Source organism: Thalassophryne amazonica, chromosome 10 (assembly GCF_902500255.1).
Source record: "Thalassophryne amazonica chromosome 10, fThaAma1.1, whole genome shotgun sequence".
Lineage (NCBI taxonomy): Eukaryota > Metazoa > Chordata > Actinopteri > Batrachoidiformes > Batrachoididae > Thalassophryne > Thalassophryne amazonica.
The window spans coordinates 113,623,406-113,641,732 of NC_047112.1; the positions used below are offsets into that span (position 1 = coordinate 113,623,406).

At 40.1% G+C, this 18,327-nt stretch overlaps 1 protein-coding gene across 4 annotated transcripts in view; it reads right to left on the minus strand.

Moving 5' to 3' along the window:
• evi5b (ecotropic viral integration site 5b) overlaps positions 1 to 18,327 on the minus strand; it is a 226,825-nt gene that overhangs the window by 128,895 nt on the left and 79,603 nt on the right. For all 4 annotated transcript variants that reach the window (XM_034180724.1, XM_034180723.1, XM_034180722.1 and 1 more), the window contains exons 4-6: positions 2,610 to 2,684; positions 2,384 to 2,509; positions 2,131 to 2,274 (exon numbers count right to left, since the gene is read on the minus strand). In XM_034180724.1, coding sequence (XP_034036615.1) covers positions 2,131 to 2,274; positions 2,384 to 2,509; positions 2,610 to 2,684 — 345 coding nt within the window. The remainder of the gene's footprint in view (positions 1 to 2,130; positions 2,275 to 2,383; positions 2,510 to 2,609; positions 2,685 to 18,327) is intronic.

Sequence of the window (18,327 nt, forward strand, 5' to 3'; positions counted from 1 at the left end):
GTGTCATACATCACACTGAAAACGTAAGGAACCTTGGGGTAATTTTTGATCCTATATTGTTCTTTGACGTCCACATTAGAAATATTACAAGGACTGCTTTCTTTCACCTGCGAAATATAGCAAAGATTCATCCCATCCTGTCTATGGCTGATGCTGAGACCCTGATCCATGCGTTTATCTCTTCTAGATTGGACTACTGCAATGTTCTATTTTCTGGTTTACCACAGTCCAGCATTAGGGGTCTCCAAATGGTTCAAAATGCTGCTGCCAGACTTTTGACACGAAGCAGAAAGTTCGACCACATTACACCCATTTTGGCATCCCTTCACTGGGTTCCTGTCCCTGTGAGATCAGATTTTGAGGTTCTACTACTAGTCTATAAAATTGTTTATGGACTGGCAACTCCCTACCAAGCTGACCTAATTAAACCTTATGTACCGGCCGGGCTTTGCGTTCTCAGGGTGCAGGACTACTTTGTGTCCCACGGTGAATAAGTCATCTGCGGATTATAGAGCTTTCTCTTATCGTGCCCCTGTTCTGTGGAATGATCTCCCTGCATCAATAAAAGAGTCAGAATCTGTGGGTACTTTCAAGTCCAGACTTAAGATGCACTTATTTTCCCTTTCGTATGGCTAGCATACTGGCACAGTATCGTTATTAGGAAATGGAGCGTGCCGCGGGCTCAACTTTACCTAAATTCTGGGTCTGTTAGTGAAGCTTAGGGCTAGTGGTCGGCGATCACATTAGTATCCTGTTTTTCTTGTTGTTTAATGCTGGCAAATTATACTGCATTTCTTGTCTTTCTGATGCTTGATTCTGTTTTTTTCCTCTCTGTTTAAGGTGCAGCTCCATCCAGAGATGGGTGTGGTATTTGTGCTGAAAACCCTCTTGTCCCGTACAGCATTTCTTGTATATTTGTTCTGTGAATTGTTCTGTAATTTGTGTCTGTAGCATGGCCCAAGCAGAGGGTCACGCCTTTGAGTCTGGTCTGCTTGAGGTTTCTTCATCAGAGGGAGTTTTTCCTTGCCACTGCTGCTCCGGGGGTTAGTAAGGTTAGTCCTTACTTGTGTGAAGTGCCGTGAGGCAACACTGTTGTGATTTGGTGCTATATAAATGAAAATAAATTGAAATTGAAAAAATCTCTTCAACAGTGCGTTGAGGTCTAGGGCAGTGCTTAAGGAGTGGCAAACTGGGGTGGTGGTCCCTATATTTCAAAAAAGGGGACCAGAGAGTGTGTGTGTCAATTACAAGGGCATCACACTACTCAGCCTCCCTGGCAAAGTCTACTCCAGGGTGCTGGAAAGGAGGGTTCGGCCGATAGTCGAACCTCTGATTGAAGAGGAACAGTGCAGGCTCCATTTGGGTTGTGGAACAACCAATCAGCTCTTCACTCTCAAAAGAATTCTGGAGGGTGTCTGGGAGTATGCCCATCCAGCCTTCATGTCTTTTGTGGACTTATGACCGTGTATCCCGGGAACTACTGTGGAAAGTGCTGCAGCAGTATGGAGTGAGGAGATCTCTCCTCAGGGCCTCTTCTCAAGTGTGCAAACACGGAAATCCGATACGTGATGGACAATCTTCATCCATTTTACATCACATGGTAACCATTCATAGATTGTCTTGCTCAGCCTGGCGATCATTCTAACATGCCCAAACTGGACCACTCACCTCGACCTTGAAAGCGTGTTGGATTGTGATGCTTTGGTGATGCAACATTGTATATACGTAGTTGCCGTTTGTACACCCAGTTCTTTTTATACTTTTCTGATTTTTGTTTATTTGCTTCTTTTTTGTTTTCTCTTTTGTTTTTCCTCTTTTTTCTTTTTGTTCATACGTCAATAAGTTCAATTAAAAAATATTATTTACAAGTGTGCAAATACAGTCAAACTACTCACAATATATTTTACTTTAAAACTACTGTTACAGTATTTTTGGTTCCAGCTCCATCTGACACTGCTCTGAACTGACTAGCTAATGGTGACAATACTAATATGACACTTTTTAATGTACAATGAGTGAAACCGGCATTGTGGGGGGGGGGGGGGGGGGGGGCTATTGAAGCCAACAGTCTGGAATGTCATGATCCAATTTAACCTTTTTGTTATATCATCCAACTGCATTTTTACTAACCTCACACATGAAGATATCAAAGATCCTAGTGGCAATGGGCAGAGGAAAGGTGGTGAGGAAGATGGTGAGGAACCAAGAAGAAGCATACATGGAGGTGTGAAAGCTCTGAGCCTGGAAATGCATGTATAGCTCAGGTAGTTGTTCCTGTGAAGTAAAATCATACACAATATGTACAGGGTCACTGCACTGCTTTACTTTATCACATTTAAAAAGCCTCCCTCTCGTGAGTTAGTGTTTATGGTGAGGTACCTACCTGAATCATAAACTCAAACTGGTACATGCAGAGTCCAAGCTCAGCCATACTGGGTTTGAAAAGTTCCCGCAGTCTGTAGTCTTGCATCAACTTCACAAATACACAGAATGCCTCCTCTTCAGGCATCTACATATGAGCGAGAGAGAAAAATCAAATGTTTCAACATTCTCAAATTGCTGGAAAATGTTAATGAAACAATGTGCTGATTTTAATACCAAAACGTCACCTGCATGAGCAGCAGTCCCACAATGAATGCACTTCCTTGACAATAGCCGACTTCACGGTCCACCAGGGAGTATGCCTACAATGACACAGTTAAACTGACTATGAGTGATATGTTTTGAATGGTTAAAACAGTAGACACTTGTTAGTGTGCATTCATATGGCACAGGAAAATTAATTTCAATGTACAGGGCACATTTTGTGATACATACAGTAAATAAAACCAAATAATACTTTATAGATCTAGACCTGCCAACATTTGAAAGATTTGAGTAATACTAAAGCCAGAGGCTCTGTGTGTGTGTGTGTGTGTGTGTGTGTGTGTGTGTGTGTGTGTGTGTGTGTGTGTGTGTGTATATACACACACTAGAACATTTATGACACAATTAGTTCAATAAATCAAGCAACACAATAAACCCAGCAACAAATAAGCTGTTGCGTGAGGGGGTTTGACTTAATGTGCCTGGCTTGGTATTACACATCGTGTTGACAAATTGTGCAGAACTACAGAGTATGTCTTAGACTTCATTATTACGGTAAACAAGTAATAATTGTGTATTAATTGCTGTATCTTGTCTGAGGTAATTGGAGTGTAAACATAATTTCATTGTTGTTGCATTCGTGTAATGACAATAAATCTCATCTCATTTACATCTATCTTTAAGAAATACCAACAACATGGCACTGTTTGGTCAATCTATGCAGAGTACACATTTCTTAAAAACTGAATGAGTGGCACAAAGAGGGCAGCTGTGAACACATCCATGACAAATGTGAAGTTGTTAAAAGGCATCTGTGACTGGAGAAACTGTGCATTATGCAACCTTTGACTGTTGCATCAGCAGTTACAAAGCTTCCTGGTGGAGTGGAGCAGAGAAGGATTCTCTGAAAAAGATGTGAAATTTCAGTGACAGCCTGCCAGAAGGCACATGGGTGACTCAAGCTTTGATGTTGTCTTTTCTTGTATGAAAACTAGGGCTGGGTGGTAAGTATTTACAGCACTTCACTCTTTCCACATTTTGTTATGTTACAGCCTTATTTCAAAACAGACTAAATAATTTTTTCCCCATAAAATTCTACTTACAACACTCCATAATGACAACATGAAAGTTTTTTTAATTTATTGCAAACTTATTTAAAATAAAATTAACGCAATGCTAAAATAGCCTCAGCCATATTAGCATAAACAGAATGTGACCTTTAAAATAGGTCAAGGTTATCCAAAAGCAACAAGGTAAGTTTTAAAATACAGTTAAAGTCATTTTATTCAGTCTGCTAAGGGAAGAGGAACACAACCCTTTTATTTGTTATTAATGTTAATTTCCGTTCAAGTGTTTAGCCTACCTTCTAGTCCATTGTTTTTCTAGTCCTAATTTCGGAGCTAGATTTGTCGCTGTGTGTACATATCTATAGATATACAATTGCCATTTAAGAATAAGAAGAACTTTATTAATCCCAAAGGAAATTGTTTTGCCAGAGTGCCGAAACAGTAAAGCAGCAAGTACAACATGTCTATGCAAAATGATTGAAGACACTTGCACAAGATGTTGACAGTACTGCACATATCTCTGAGTAACTGAAAAACTCTGATCATCATGTATTAATTCTGCAGATGGGAGAGGAGTTATACAGTCTGATTGCGACAAGTAGAAAGGACCTCCTGTGGCATTCTGTGGCGCACCTCGATGGCCTCAGTCTTCTGCTGAAGGTGCCCTGACAGAACATCAGTGTGACATGCAAGGGGTGGGAGGTGTTTTCTCAATTTTCTCAACATCCTCCTCTCCGACGACACCATCATAGACTCCAATTCCACCCCCAGGACAGAGCCAGCTCTCCTGATAAGCTTATCAAGTTTGTTCATGTCAATTCATTTATATGAATTATTAAGATCTTATTGTCTTCTTTGTAATTTGCACTTGTTTAACTGGTATCCCAGTGCAATGTATATACAGTTGTGCTGAAACGTTTACATACCCTGGCAGAATTTTTGGGTTTTTGGCCATTTTTCAGAAAATATGAATGACAACACAAAAATTTATTTTTGACTCATGGTTAGTGTTTGCGTGAAGCCATTTATTGTCAAACAATTGTGTTTACTCTTTTTAAATAATAATGACAACCGAAACTACTCAAATAACCCTGATCATAAGTTTATATACCCCCGTCCAGGGGCGTAGATTTGCATATGGACCATAGGGACAAGTCACAACCATTATTTTGGGATGGCAAAATAGTCCCTCCCAATATTTAGCATTTTTGTTTATATAACAAAATCATTCACTATTTTTTTTTTGCGAACTCAATACTATAATTTTAGTCGTCACGTTTTGTGTTTTCGACGTGTCAGAGTGACAGGGTTACCCATGTTGCAATTTCATTGGCTCACGTTCTTCTCACATGGCCGTAAACAAAGTGCATCTCGTGGCAGGCAGTGCTTAATTTGTAAAGTGGGAGGTCCCGGAGCGCAAAGGATGGGTGGCTCCGGTGCAGTGTTGCCAGATGTACGATAATTATCGTATTTGTACGATAGTTTTGCCCTCTGTACGATGTACGATCAATAATGGGAAAAAATCCAATATGTACGATAATTTCAGTTGGTTGCCCAAACACGCATCTCTCTCTGACACCCAAGAATTATTTTGCAGGCGTTGCACTCAGGCGGCATCAAAGACACAACACACACAGCTTTGGCCGCCCGGGACAACGTCATTTGAAAGCCCGCCCCCTCCCCATACAAAGTAATGAGTTCCATCCAATCTGTGCCGTGACAGGAAGATTCCCCAACCAACACCTTTTTTTTAAAAAAACTTTATTTCAACAAATGCAACAACAAACGAACAAAACACAAGAGCAAAGAGATATACAAGAAAAATAAAAAAAAAAGTTCAAGTTCCTTATGGAGGTGTCAACATTTTTTCTGTGTTCAACAAAATCTGCACAAGTGGCATCGGATGACGACAGCGACCTCAAGGTTGAATTCGACTCTTTCTAGTCTGGTAATTAACACGTTTGTGTCCCTTCACAGAAAAAAAAAATCTTTCTAGTAGTGCGTTCTAGTTTCCCCATTACTATAATTACTGTTTAAAAATGTGACATAAAATTCTTTGGAAATAAAAAAAAAAAAAACGCTAAAATAGCTACGTTGTATGCGTTTTGTTTGTGTACGATCATTTCTCCCAAAATACGATAATTTTGAGGTTTTGGTACGATAGTTTCATATTTCATATCTGGCAACACTGCTCCGGTGCAGAAAAACAAGAAGGGCAGGGTGGAGGGCTTGCGAACAATGCTGTGCGCCACACTTAAAATAAACTGCACACCCACACACACCTTCACAAATGACACTAACATCCTGCCTTTTCCTCAGAAATTACTACATTTATGTTTGCTGTCTGTCTCTGTACTTTTTTGTCACTTTTGCGCTCTTTTTCATACTTTTGCCTCGTTTCAAAAGTCACTGAACGCACTTTACCGTAATATATGCAACATATAGCATGCTGTTGGAAAGCACGGGTTCTTGGCTTGCTGTCAGTGTTAAATTTTTCAGAGTGAGGGCTTACATGAGAACTTACGGTAATGAGAATCAGCGGCGCATTAGTGTGAAACTTCCGTGTTTTTCCTCTGCGTTATGACATCACAGGCTTCATTTACCGTAATACACCATATATATCATTGGAAATCCCTTTTTTTTTTTTAAATTAGGTTGCCAGATCCCTACAACTGCATTATTGATGAAGAGAATAAATTATACATCTTGGTTGCAAAAACTTTTTTTTTTTTTTTTGTTAGCTCCACAAGTATTTTTTTGTTGTCTTGTTCTCTCAGGTGTAGGCCTATCGAATAGATTCGTGATTTTGGGTGCAATTTTGTTATTTAAGCTATTTGTTTGTTTGCCTACACGCTTAATATTGTAAATAAAGTGTTAAATTATTCAGCATTATGTCATCATATGTTATGTATTATGCTGTACTTGTGCGTCTAATGGTATGAGTGGGTTAGGGGGTGGTGGTGGTGGGCAGGGGGGTCGGGGGGGTGGTATTGTCCCTACCAAAGCTGAGACCAAACGTACGCCCTTGCCCCCGTCCTTAATACTGTGTGTTGCCCCCTTTAACATCAATGACAGCTTGGAGACTTTTGTGTCATTTGTGGACGAGGCTCTCTGATGGTGAAGCTGGCACTGAATATTTCTTGGATTTTATTTACATCAATTACAAAGAAATACAAACAGTATGGTACTCTATGGTAAATCTGTATGGAGTAGACAGTTCTCAAAAACTGAGTGACTGTGCAAGAAGAAGAGGAGTGAGGAAAGCCACCAAGACACTCAGACAACCCAGAAGACATTATAGGCTTACATGGCTGTGACTGGAGAAATTATGCACAGTGCAAATTTTACATTTTGTATCACCACTCTTAGCTTCATAGTGAAGTAGAGCGCAGAAGGATATTCTTTCACCAAAACAGATCAAATCTAGGCTTGCATCTCAGATGTACCTTCTGGCAATTTGTAGCTAAAATCTAGTCTTTTTAAGAAAATCCTCTTTACTACTTCATTATGAAGGTGTGTAACTGGTGATACAAAATGCAAAGCTTAAACGCAGGTTTCACAAAACGTAAATAGCAAAATGTGAATATCATTCATGTATATATTTTTAGTTTAAGTAGTTTCAGAAATTTGTTTTTTTTTACGTCTGAGATGTCTTGTAAATCACTGCAGAGGTGTTATCAAGTTACAAAAATAGCATTTTCAGTTTTAGAAGTGTTTATTTCTCACTAGCTTTTACAGAATACAGTTATGAGAAACATGTTATACAGTTGCAAGCAAAAGTTTGGGCACCACTGATAATTTGCATAGTTTTCCTTTATAAATCATTGGTTATTTGGATCAGAAATTTCAGTTAAATATATCATACAGCAGACAAACACACTGATATTTGAGAAGTGTGTGTTCATGCTGTCCATGCTCAGAAACCAACAAACCTGAGATGTTTTGTAAAGAAGAATGGTCCAAAATACCTTCAACCAGAATCCAGACTCTCATTGGAAGCTATAGGAAGAGTTTAGAGGCTGTTATTTCTGCAAAAGGAGGACCTACTAAATATTGATGTATTTTTTTTTCTGTTGGGGTGCCCAAATTTATGCACCTGCCTAATTTTGTTTAAAGAATTATTGCACACTTTTTATAAATACTAGAAACTTCATTTCACTTCTCAAATATCAGTGTGTTCGTCTGCTAAATTACACATTTAGCTGAAATTTCTGATCCAGACAACCAATACTTTATAAAAGGAAAATCATGGAAATTATCAGAGGTGCCCAAACATTTGCATACAACTGTATTTATGCAGAAATGAAGCAGCTTGGGAGCTGATTCCGCCATGCTGAATTAGCAGCCTAAGAGAGACCAGCCAGTGACATCACGGTGCCTCTCACCTTCGATTGGCTGTCACCTCCCCCCCCAAAAAAGAACCTGATTTGCATGATTCATACCATGACAACAGGAACCAGAATGTGACCTTTTGACCTCTTAAAATAAGGTCAAGGGTAGGGATGAGTATTGATAAGATTTTATCAATATCGATGCCATTATCGATTCCGCTTATCGATCCGATTCCTTATCGATTCCCTTATCAATACCACTTGCAAATTTTCTGTGTACTAAAAGTAGGCTTTACAGGTGTTCTATGTCAACAACATTTTATTGAGTCTTAAAGTAAATATATATGAATTTGGTCACTGGATCTTTGATCTCTGGATATAAATAAAATCTGTAGAAGATGGATCCTAGATCTCTGGACATAAACAGGACATAAACATCTCTTACTCAGTCCACACTTACTATTAGGTATATTTTAGATTGTCATGTGATCCCTTCTGTACGTCATGTAACCTCTCTCAACTTCATTTATGTCACACTTTTATGGTCAAAGCACTTACAGTGACAGGGTTAGAGAAATACTGAGTCTACTGGTCAGGACCAGTAGCACCAATTTTGTCTTAGGTAGTGGCCCCAGGTATTTGGAAGCTCAGAGCCTCTGACGGCAAGCCTTGGCATACCATTAATCATCACATCATGGACATGTATTCAATCAATAGGGCATTTGTAAATCTATAGCATGATAGATCATGCCTCACATCTCTTGCAGAAGGACCAGGTATTGATAAGATTTTATCAATATCGATGCCATTATCGATTCCGCTTATCGATCAGATTCCTTATCAATTCCCTTATCAATACCTCTTGCAAATTTTCTGTCGTTTTTGTTACAACGGCCGCTCTGAAGGGCCAATAAGCAACCCATTGAGCAAAAAGGTTATTGATGTCAGTGGATCGATTAATTTCTTAACTAGTCTCAAAGTTCTTGATACCTATCCCTAGCCAAGGGATCTTTGAACTTGTCCAAGGTCAATGTCCCAAGAATGTTCCCTGTGAATTTGAAGACTCTGGCAGTAATAGGACAGGACTTATGCTGAGCACAGACGGACAGACGGAAACACAGACAGACAGACGGAGTGACGACAGCAAAGCCTTCACAATACCCAATGACCATATTTTGATGGCCTCGGGTAAAATTGTGGAAAAAGTGGAGCACTGTGAATACTTTCTGGATGCACTGTACATGTGCATAAATTTAGTGATATTTTCAAAATACTGACAAAACAGTACCAAAATGACAGCATTTCCATTGGAGCAGCTGTTATGCCGCGTTCACACCGGGCGCGATCAGACGCTACAAATTCGTGGGGGTTGCGTGGCGACGGACGCGCCTCCTTCGCCCGGTGTGTCGCTCTGCCTGGGTGGACTTTCACTGCGAAAATTCGCTCCAATGCATCATCAAATAGGAGGAGCTTCCATTCCGCTCGGCGTCAAGTCATCATGGCGGACCTTGATCACACGGAGCGAGTTGTTGTGAAAAGCTCCCAATACAGAGAGTATCATTATTTGCTGCAGGAGCTGCGTCTGGATGACGGCCACTTTCAGTGGTCCTTCCACCTCTGCGGGACCCAGTTTGAGGATCAACTGTCCCGTTCACACGCGCACATGTAAGCAATAAAAAAAAAAAAAGAAATAAATTCCGCTGCTTGCTGCAGCTGGTTCTTCCCCCCAAAAAACTCCGTCATAATTGTATTTAGAAACCAGTCAACATTTGTTTTATTATACATCTGTGTAGTTAATTAATAAAATATTCTCCACAGACGATTCGCTCTCGCGCGCACGTAAAAAAAAAGGAAAAAACTCTGCTCCCTGCTGCTCACTCTGTCATAATTGTGTTTAGAAACCAGTCACCATTTGTTTTATTATACATCTGTGTAGTTAATTAATAAAATATTCTCCACAGACGATTCGCTCGCGCGCGCGATTAAAAAGAGAGAAACTCCGCTGCTTGCTGCTGCTCGCTCTTCCCCCCCCCCCCCCCCAAAAAAACCTCTATCATAATTGTGTTTAGAAACCAGTCACCATTTGCTTTATTCTACATCTGTGTAGTTAATAAATAAAATAATCTCCACAGACGATATGCTCGCACGCGCACGTAAAATAAAAAGAGAAAGAAACTCCGCTCCCCACTGCTGTGGTGCTGCTGCTCGCTCCAAAAAGTCTGTCATGATTGTGAAATAAAGGACAAAAGAGACATAAGTCCTGCTCACAGGCTGCTACCAGATACAGGACATGTTCACATCTTCAGTCAAACTCCAGACATCTCCACGTCACTACATATTCAGTCCCTGATTGGTCATCGCGGCGCGAAGAGACGAAAAAGTTCCGATTTTTTAACTTGGGGAGGAGGGCAACGCAACGTGATGTGACACAATATTGCGCCACAAACACGCAAAACGCTCAAAGTCGCTTCACTTGCGTCCATCGCGTCGCGCTGTGCGGTTTGGCGCCAAAACGCATCCTTACATAGGGATTACATGGCAACCTGTGGCTGCAGTCGCTCGTGTCGAGCCCGGTGTGAACGCGGCATTAGACTATGACCAGTTGAGGAAACATATGACTAACATATAAGAACTTTTAATATCCATTTGTGTCTGTTTTTGTTCTGTACAAGTCCTTTTCCCATTCGACAATTGTATTTCTTGTCAGCTGAAATCCAGAAAGTTTGTTGAAACCTTTTGTGTGTGCTCAAAACTCTGAGCAGAGATCAGGAGGAGAGCTTTCCCCTTGGCTGCACATTTGTTTACCGTTTTGTCGTGCTTGTTTGTTACTTCTACGATGCTCATGCATTCATATCCTATGGCAGTCTGATGCTTTAGACTGGGCTTTTGATTAGCCAAAGCTCTGGGGTAGGATGTGAATTCAGCACCAAAGAAGAGAGGATGGATCCCGATGCAGCAACATGCAGCACAGTTGTTCATTTAGCCAAGTTCAAACTTTACTAGGGGTGCCACAAATGATTATTTTGATAATCGACTAGTCAGTTACTAGCCAATAAGCTTACCGAGACAAGTGTCACGCCTTGTCCAAATCAGCCACAGCACGTTTCCTTCTGAGATACTCCTAAACATTCCACTGATATGTGTATCTATTTACTTTGTGAAGTGATTGATTACTACAGAAAAAGAAATAGTTCTGTATATCTCTGTTTTATGGAAGCCTCCAATGCATTTGACCATGTTAATCAGTGGACACTTTTTAAAAAGTTATGTGACGGGGTCTACCCACAATCTTTGTAAGAATAATAGTGTTTTGGTATCGTAACCAGTTGGCCGGTGTCTGCTGGGGATCGCATACATCTGAACTGTTTAGGGTCTGTAACTGTGTTCAAGGAGGTGATTTGTCTCCAAGTTGGGTGGATGCTTGGTAATAGACTTGTTAACCACTTATTCTATGCTGATGATATAGTTGTACTGTGTCCCTCAGTTAAGGGCCTACAGAAACTACTTCACACCTGCTCTGATTATGGTGTTAAGCATGATATTTTGTATAATAAGGCTAAAACTGTATGCATGTCAATATTACCTAAAGGTAGTTCCCTTCTTAATTCTCCCAAGATTTTCACTGAAAATACTCGGCTCGCTTTTGTGGAGAATTATAAGTATTTGGGGATGATCACTGTTCATAACCTCTCTGATGACAAAGATATGGAAGACCAGATGAGATCTTTCTATGTTAGGGGTAACCTTCTGTTAAGGAATTTCAGTGTGTGTTCCATGGAGGTTAAATGCCAACTATTTAATGCTTTTTGTACTAATATGTATTGCAGTCATCACTGGTTTAATTTCAAAAAATCTACTTTCCATAAGCTAACGGTTGGCTACAATAACTCCTTCAGACGTATATTTCACCTGCCCCGTTCATGTAGTTCCAGTGGAATGTTTGTTTTTAAGTGATGTGCCTAGTTTTAATGAAGTACGCAGGAAAGCAATTTTTGGGTTTTGTAAGCGTCTTAAAAGCAGCAAAAACACCTTGCTCATCGATGTGAATCAGCTAGTTATGTACAAGTCATTGCTATGGGAACACTGCCGTTCCACATTATATACCAATAATTTTTTTTCCTTGACATGTTGTAGTTATTTTGTGTGTTTTCTCAATATGGCCCTGGTGTCTGAAATAAAGTATCTTATCTTATCTTATAGAATGTTTTCATTTTGTGCTTAATGTATGTAAAGTAATAAACATTTTTTTATGTGATCCTCTGCTTTTATGTGAATGCACTGTGCACATTATACTTCACTTTTCTGTCATTCTGGCCTTGTGCTTGTCTTACGCAGCCCGAACACAGGGATTCAAAGATCCCTTGGCTAGGGATAGGTATCGAGAACAGACTGGAGACGCTAAGAAATCAATATATTTCATGTTGTGTGGTCAGATTTTATTAAATGTAAGAATTAAGAAATTTTTCCAGCCAGTTTTCTTGAGAAATATCTCAGATGAATACATGAACATTTCCAAGTCACTGAATATTTCGTAAGACTTTATTTACATCATTCATTCAGAAACACAAACAGTGTTCTCAAAAACTAAATATCCATGCTGGAAGGAGACAAGTGAGGGAAGTAACCAAGACACAACTCGGAAAGAATTTTTGGCTTCTGTGGGTGTGAGTGGGGAAACTTGGAATAGTGCAACATTTTTATTTTTATCTTCATTTTACATATAGTCAGATAAAAACAAAACAAAACAAAAAAAAACTTTATTGATCTCACAGAGGAGAAATTCACAAATTTAAAAGGCCGACCCTATTCGAACGGCGGCCGTGTCCATAACTCTCATTTAATGCAGTATGTTTGTGTGACCGCAGGACCTTCGTGGCTGGGATGGCGGTGGGATCGAACCCGGACGGCTCGCACTAAAGACCATTCCTCTACCAGGTCAGCCAAAGGGGAATTCCCCAACTAGTCCAAACTTTTTCTGATTTGTGGTTGTTTTCTGTTGCATTTCTGAACTTACAGAACTGCTATAAAGAAAAGTGTTTTATTGCTTTTTAAAACTTTGTAGAACAAATGTAAACACCAAACTCTTATGAAGAAGGAAAAATACCTGAGCATGTACAGGAAAACTTTGATATAAACTGAACAGAACAAAACAGGCTGATCTGACTCTCCATGTTTTTTCTTTTGTTTTTGTTTTGTTTTTTTTAAAAATAAGAATAAAACAAGAGGTAACTTACTTTGAAATAAGTTAAAACATAGCTGCAGCCTAATAACTTTGACAAATAATATAAATTAGCAGCTTGTATTTTTTTCTCACTGGAGTTCATTTTAATTTGATGAAGTCATCCTGTTTTTTCTCCTCAGTCACGTTTTGTGCTTGGAACATAAAACAACTACATTGACTCATGATCTAAAATAAATACATAAAAAAAATAAAATAAATAAAAGCCGAGTAAAGTTCAGAGTTCTCACCTGCTTAATGAGATTAATGCTTCAGAACATCACTGCTGATCGCTGAGCAGAATGTATTGTCTCATTGAGACACTGCTCCATTCAGCCTCTCGCACTCCATTTGTTTGTGAGCCAGCTGACTGCGCAGTTCGTTCAGAAAACTCTGCATTTTAGACAGCTTTCAGCAAGCCACCTTTTTCAAAAATTGACCATCCAAACTAAGGCTGGACGGCTCGCTGCCTAAAACTCTGTTGTAATCTCCGAATGGCTCAGTTATTTAAGGCGCAAGTTTAAAAAAAAAAAAATCAACAGACTTGTCGAACACTTTTTAGGCAGGGTGGAGTGGGTGGAGAAAGGTGGCAGGAGTGATTTGTGACCCAAGAATATCTGCAAGAGTGAAGGGGAAAGTTTACAAGACAGTAGTGAGACCAGCTATGTTGTACAGCTTAGAGACGGTGGCACTAACAAAAAGACAGGAGGCAGAACTAGAGGAGGCAGAGCTGAAGATGTTGAGATTCTCTTTGGGATTGACAAGAATGCAGGGCTGTGAAAACTTCGCGGATCCGAGGAATTCCACGGATTTCATCATGGGGGGGTGTTAGTATTGTACTCTATAATTGTGATCATCACTGAGTTTTTAAAATGGCTATTGCAGAGCGTTTCCTTTTTTCACAACATCGTGCAAGTTTTATCAGTCCACGGACATTGATCTATGTGTTACAGATACAAATCTGTGTCCTCGGATCTGCGGAACATCGCAGAGGAAAAATGCCACTCAAAGCGTAGCTGTTGCAACAGTTGTTGTAAAGCTGGACTGTTTGGCTGCTGCGACGACGCTGTGTGGCTCCTGCAAGACGCTTAAGCTAAACGTAGCATGTGGACATCCCAAACTTACAGCTCTCAAGTTTTTAAAAGAAGAATTTTGCAGCATATCTGTGTCACGGAGCAACATCAGATAGAGGAAAGACAGTTTGAAAAAGTTTGACAAGGACAAGAATCCATGGAATTGTCAATGGCTTCATGAACACACCTGAAAGATAAACGGGAAAAGCGAACTGTGCCATGAGAAAACACTAGATCAGATCAGCCAGGTTACTGGGCTGTCGCTGAGAAACACAGAGTTTGAGCTCCCTCCAAAGATTTTTTATTGGGTTTAGGTCTGTAGACTGGCCAGGCCACTCCAGGACCTTGAAATGCTTCTTTCGGAGCCACTCCTTAGTTGCCCTGGCTGTGTGCTTCGGGTCATTGTCATGTTGGAAGACCCATCCACGACCCATCTTCAATGCTCTAACTGAGGGAGGGAGGTTGTTCCCCAAAATCTCGCAATCCATGGCCCCGGTCATCCTCTCCTTAATACAGTGCAGTCGTCCTGTCCCATGTGCAGAAAAACACTCCCAAAGCATGATGCTTCTACCCCCATGCTTCACAGTAGGGATGGTGTTTTTGGGATGGTAGTCAGCATTCTTCCTCCTCCAAACATGGCGAGTGGAATTAAGACCAAAATGTTCTATTTTGGTCTCATCTGACCACATAACTCCTCTGGATGGGCAAACTTAAGATGGGCCTGGACGTGTGCTGATTTAAGCAGGGGAACCTTCCGTACCATGCATGATTTTAACCCATGACGTCTTAGTGTATTACCCACAGTAACCTTGGAAACAGTGGTGCCAGCTCTCTTCAGGTCATTGACCAGCTCCTCCTGTGCAGTTCTGGGCTGATTCCTCACCTTTCTTAGGATCATTGATACGCCACGAGGTGGGATCTTGCATGGAGCCCCAGTCCGAGGGAGACTGACAGTCATGTTTAGCTTCTTCCATTTTCTAATAATTGTGCCAACAGTTGATCTTTTTTCACCAAGCTGCTTGGCAGTTGCCCTGTAGCCCTTTCCAGCCTTGTGGAGGTCGACAATTTTGTCTCTGGTGTCTTTGGACAGCTCTTTGGTCTTAGCCATGTTAGTAGTTGGAGTTTTACTGATTGTGTGGGGTGGACAGGTGTCTTTATGCAGCTAACAACCTCAAGTAGGTGCTTCTAACAGGTCTTTGAGGGCCAGAATTTCTGCTGATTGGCAGGTGTTGAAATACTTATTTGCAGCAGTAACATGCAAATAAATTATAAAAAAAAAAAAAAAAAAAAAAAAAAAAAAAAAAAAAAAAAAAAAAAAAATCATACATTGTAATTTCCGGAATTTTTTTTTTTTTTTTAGATTATGTCTCTCACAGTGGACATACACCTAAGATGAAAATTTCAGACCCCTCCATGACTTCTAAGTGGGAGAACTTGCAAAATCGCAGGGTGTTCAAATACTTATTTTCCTCATTGTAACTTGAATACTGTCAACTGACAATGAATTCTGTCAAAAATGTGATATTATAAAATCAAAGACTCGTGTTAATGTTTCATCCATTTACTTTGTCGTTTCAACACGGTGCAGAGTTCACGGTAAAATCTGTTACAGTGTCTCTCATTCGCTGCTGTGTGGTCAAGCAGTGACGCATAACATTATCATTCTGTCTCGGATCAGGACGTGAAAACGTGAGACTTAATATATACTGTAACGTCTCATCATGATTCCAAACACTTTTACAAATACAAATACCGTGAAGACAAACTACAGATTAAATGTGAAGCGGGTCAAGAAAACAAAAATAGCCCTTATTCTTTTGAGTTTATTGGTGGTTTGCAAACCAACACGGTGCAATACCGCTACCAACTGTTTGGTTGGATTCTGATGTATGCTATCAAAAATAACCCGAAAACATTCACCACTTAAGTAAAAACTCAGATGTCGGTGAATTTCCGGAAAACTTTAATCACTGCACGTTTCAGGCTGCTGCCATGCAAGGCTCTCTCTACACACCAAGAGCAACTTGGGAATCACGGGCCTTGCCCAAGCGCCCTGAGTGATTTGCCACTCTGGGATTTAAACAAAGGGCCAAGGCCACCACTTTAACCAGTTGACCATCACCTCCCCTGTTACTGGGGAAAAAGCGTTTCCAGTAGATTTTCAAAATGAAGCTTTTTCAAATTGCCTGAAAAAATAACTTCATGAGAGTGTAAAAACTATTTGTGCAATCTCTCTCCCTCTCTGTCTGTCTTTTTTAAGCATGTTTCCATTTGGTGCGGCACAGTGACTTAGCGGTTAGCACTGTTGTCTCATAGCAAGAAGGTTGTAGGGTCGGTTCCCACATAGTCTTTTCTGTGTGAAGTTTGCATGTTCGCCCTGTGTTCGTGTGGGCTCCCTCCAGGTGCTCCGTCTTCCTCCCACTTCCAAAGACACGCAGGTTAGGTGAAATGGAATCTTTAAATTGACAGTAGGTGTACGTGCCGGGTGTGAATTAATTTATCTGTCTATATGTGGCCCTGTGACAGACTGGCATCCTGCCCAGGGGGTACACGGCATCACACCCTATGACGGCTGGGATAGGCTCCAGCACCCCGTGACCCTTAATTAGAGTAAGCGGGTATGGAAAATGAATAAATGAATGAATGATTCAATTAAAGATTTTTTCAATTTGAGCAATCAAATGTTTATGCATTATTTAACATTTTTCAGTCCCTTCTGAACAAACAAAACCATCTGTAAATGCTAAAGTGATACAAATTGCTTGAGTAACAAACCAGCCACTTTAATAGACACCGACGACAGCAGCATGTGAGGATTCACGAACTAAATGCAACAACAGTGTGTGAGGATAGAGCTGGTGGACACCGTTCCACTGACAGATCTACCAGTGCTCAAAGTAAAGGTACCTTGACAATTGCACAAATATAAACCTCGCACTGGCACACAATCTTCTGTGCCAGAGCATAAACTCGTAAACTGTGCGTGGCTGCGTGCAAGTGCGCAAAGAAAATTTTGAAATGTTCAAAATCTCTGGCACACATTAATTTTGTGGGACTATATGTGAACATTGTGCAAACAATTCAAAAATACTGTCACTGTTAGGGTGGTTCAAAAAAATAAAAGTTGTAAATTCATTACTCTCACCCCTTCATTTTATGATGCTTTGGGAAAAAAGAAAGCCTGCCAAATATTTTTGTCATACATTAATATTTAAAGGTAGCACATCATAGCTGAAGGTTGTAAATATATCAGTTATCGCTGCCCGAGTGCCCGTGCAATAGGTTATCCATTATCCAGTATCTAATCACATCACTTATAAAGAGGATAGAAGTTAACCACCTGAGTGTAACTAAAGTATAATTTTATATTCAATTTAAAACTATACCTGGGTTTAAATATTTCTCACAAACAACATACTTTCAAAAATGTTATTTTAGGCTATTAGCTGAAAATTTTGCTTCAATTCACAGCTTCTTTTCTTTCAGATCTTTGGTGATGGTGAATCTAACATGAGATAAATGTAAAAGGAGACACTTGCTGACTTAACATGCTTAACCATTAACTGGAAACTTCAGTAAAACATGTCAGCTACTAGAAGTAGAACATTTGTATACCTTACTGGTTCCACCGACTGAAATAAAGGGAAACAAATTGCCCTCAAATGGGCAAATACTCAAAGTATTTTTCTTCAAACACACTGATTTGAAGAAAACTCTCCATGATGCTGCTGTGACCTCTATAGACATGGCAATTCCTTTTTGGGAGAGAGCTAGAATCCCACTGAGGGCAAAGCAGCATCTGATCACAAAGTTAGAAAAGGTGTTCGGAAAATGGAAAACATTGAAAAAGACCAAGAATCGCAATACAGACAAGCAGAAGAAAGATGAAGCAGTGTTTTGTGAATCTTTGGAGGACTTGTTTGACATGGCACATCAGGATGTCCTAACAATGATAAAGTTTGAAGATGACAGACAGTTCCTACTTGCTCAGCGAGAGAAAGGTAGAGGATGCATGACAGGCATAGATAAAATATAAACTGCCAAAGAACAAA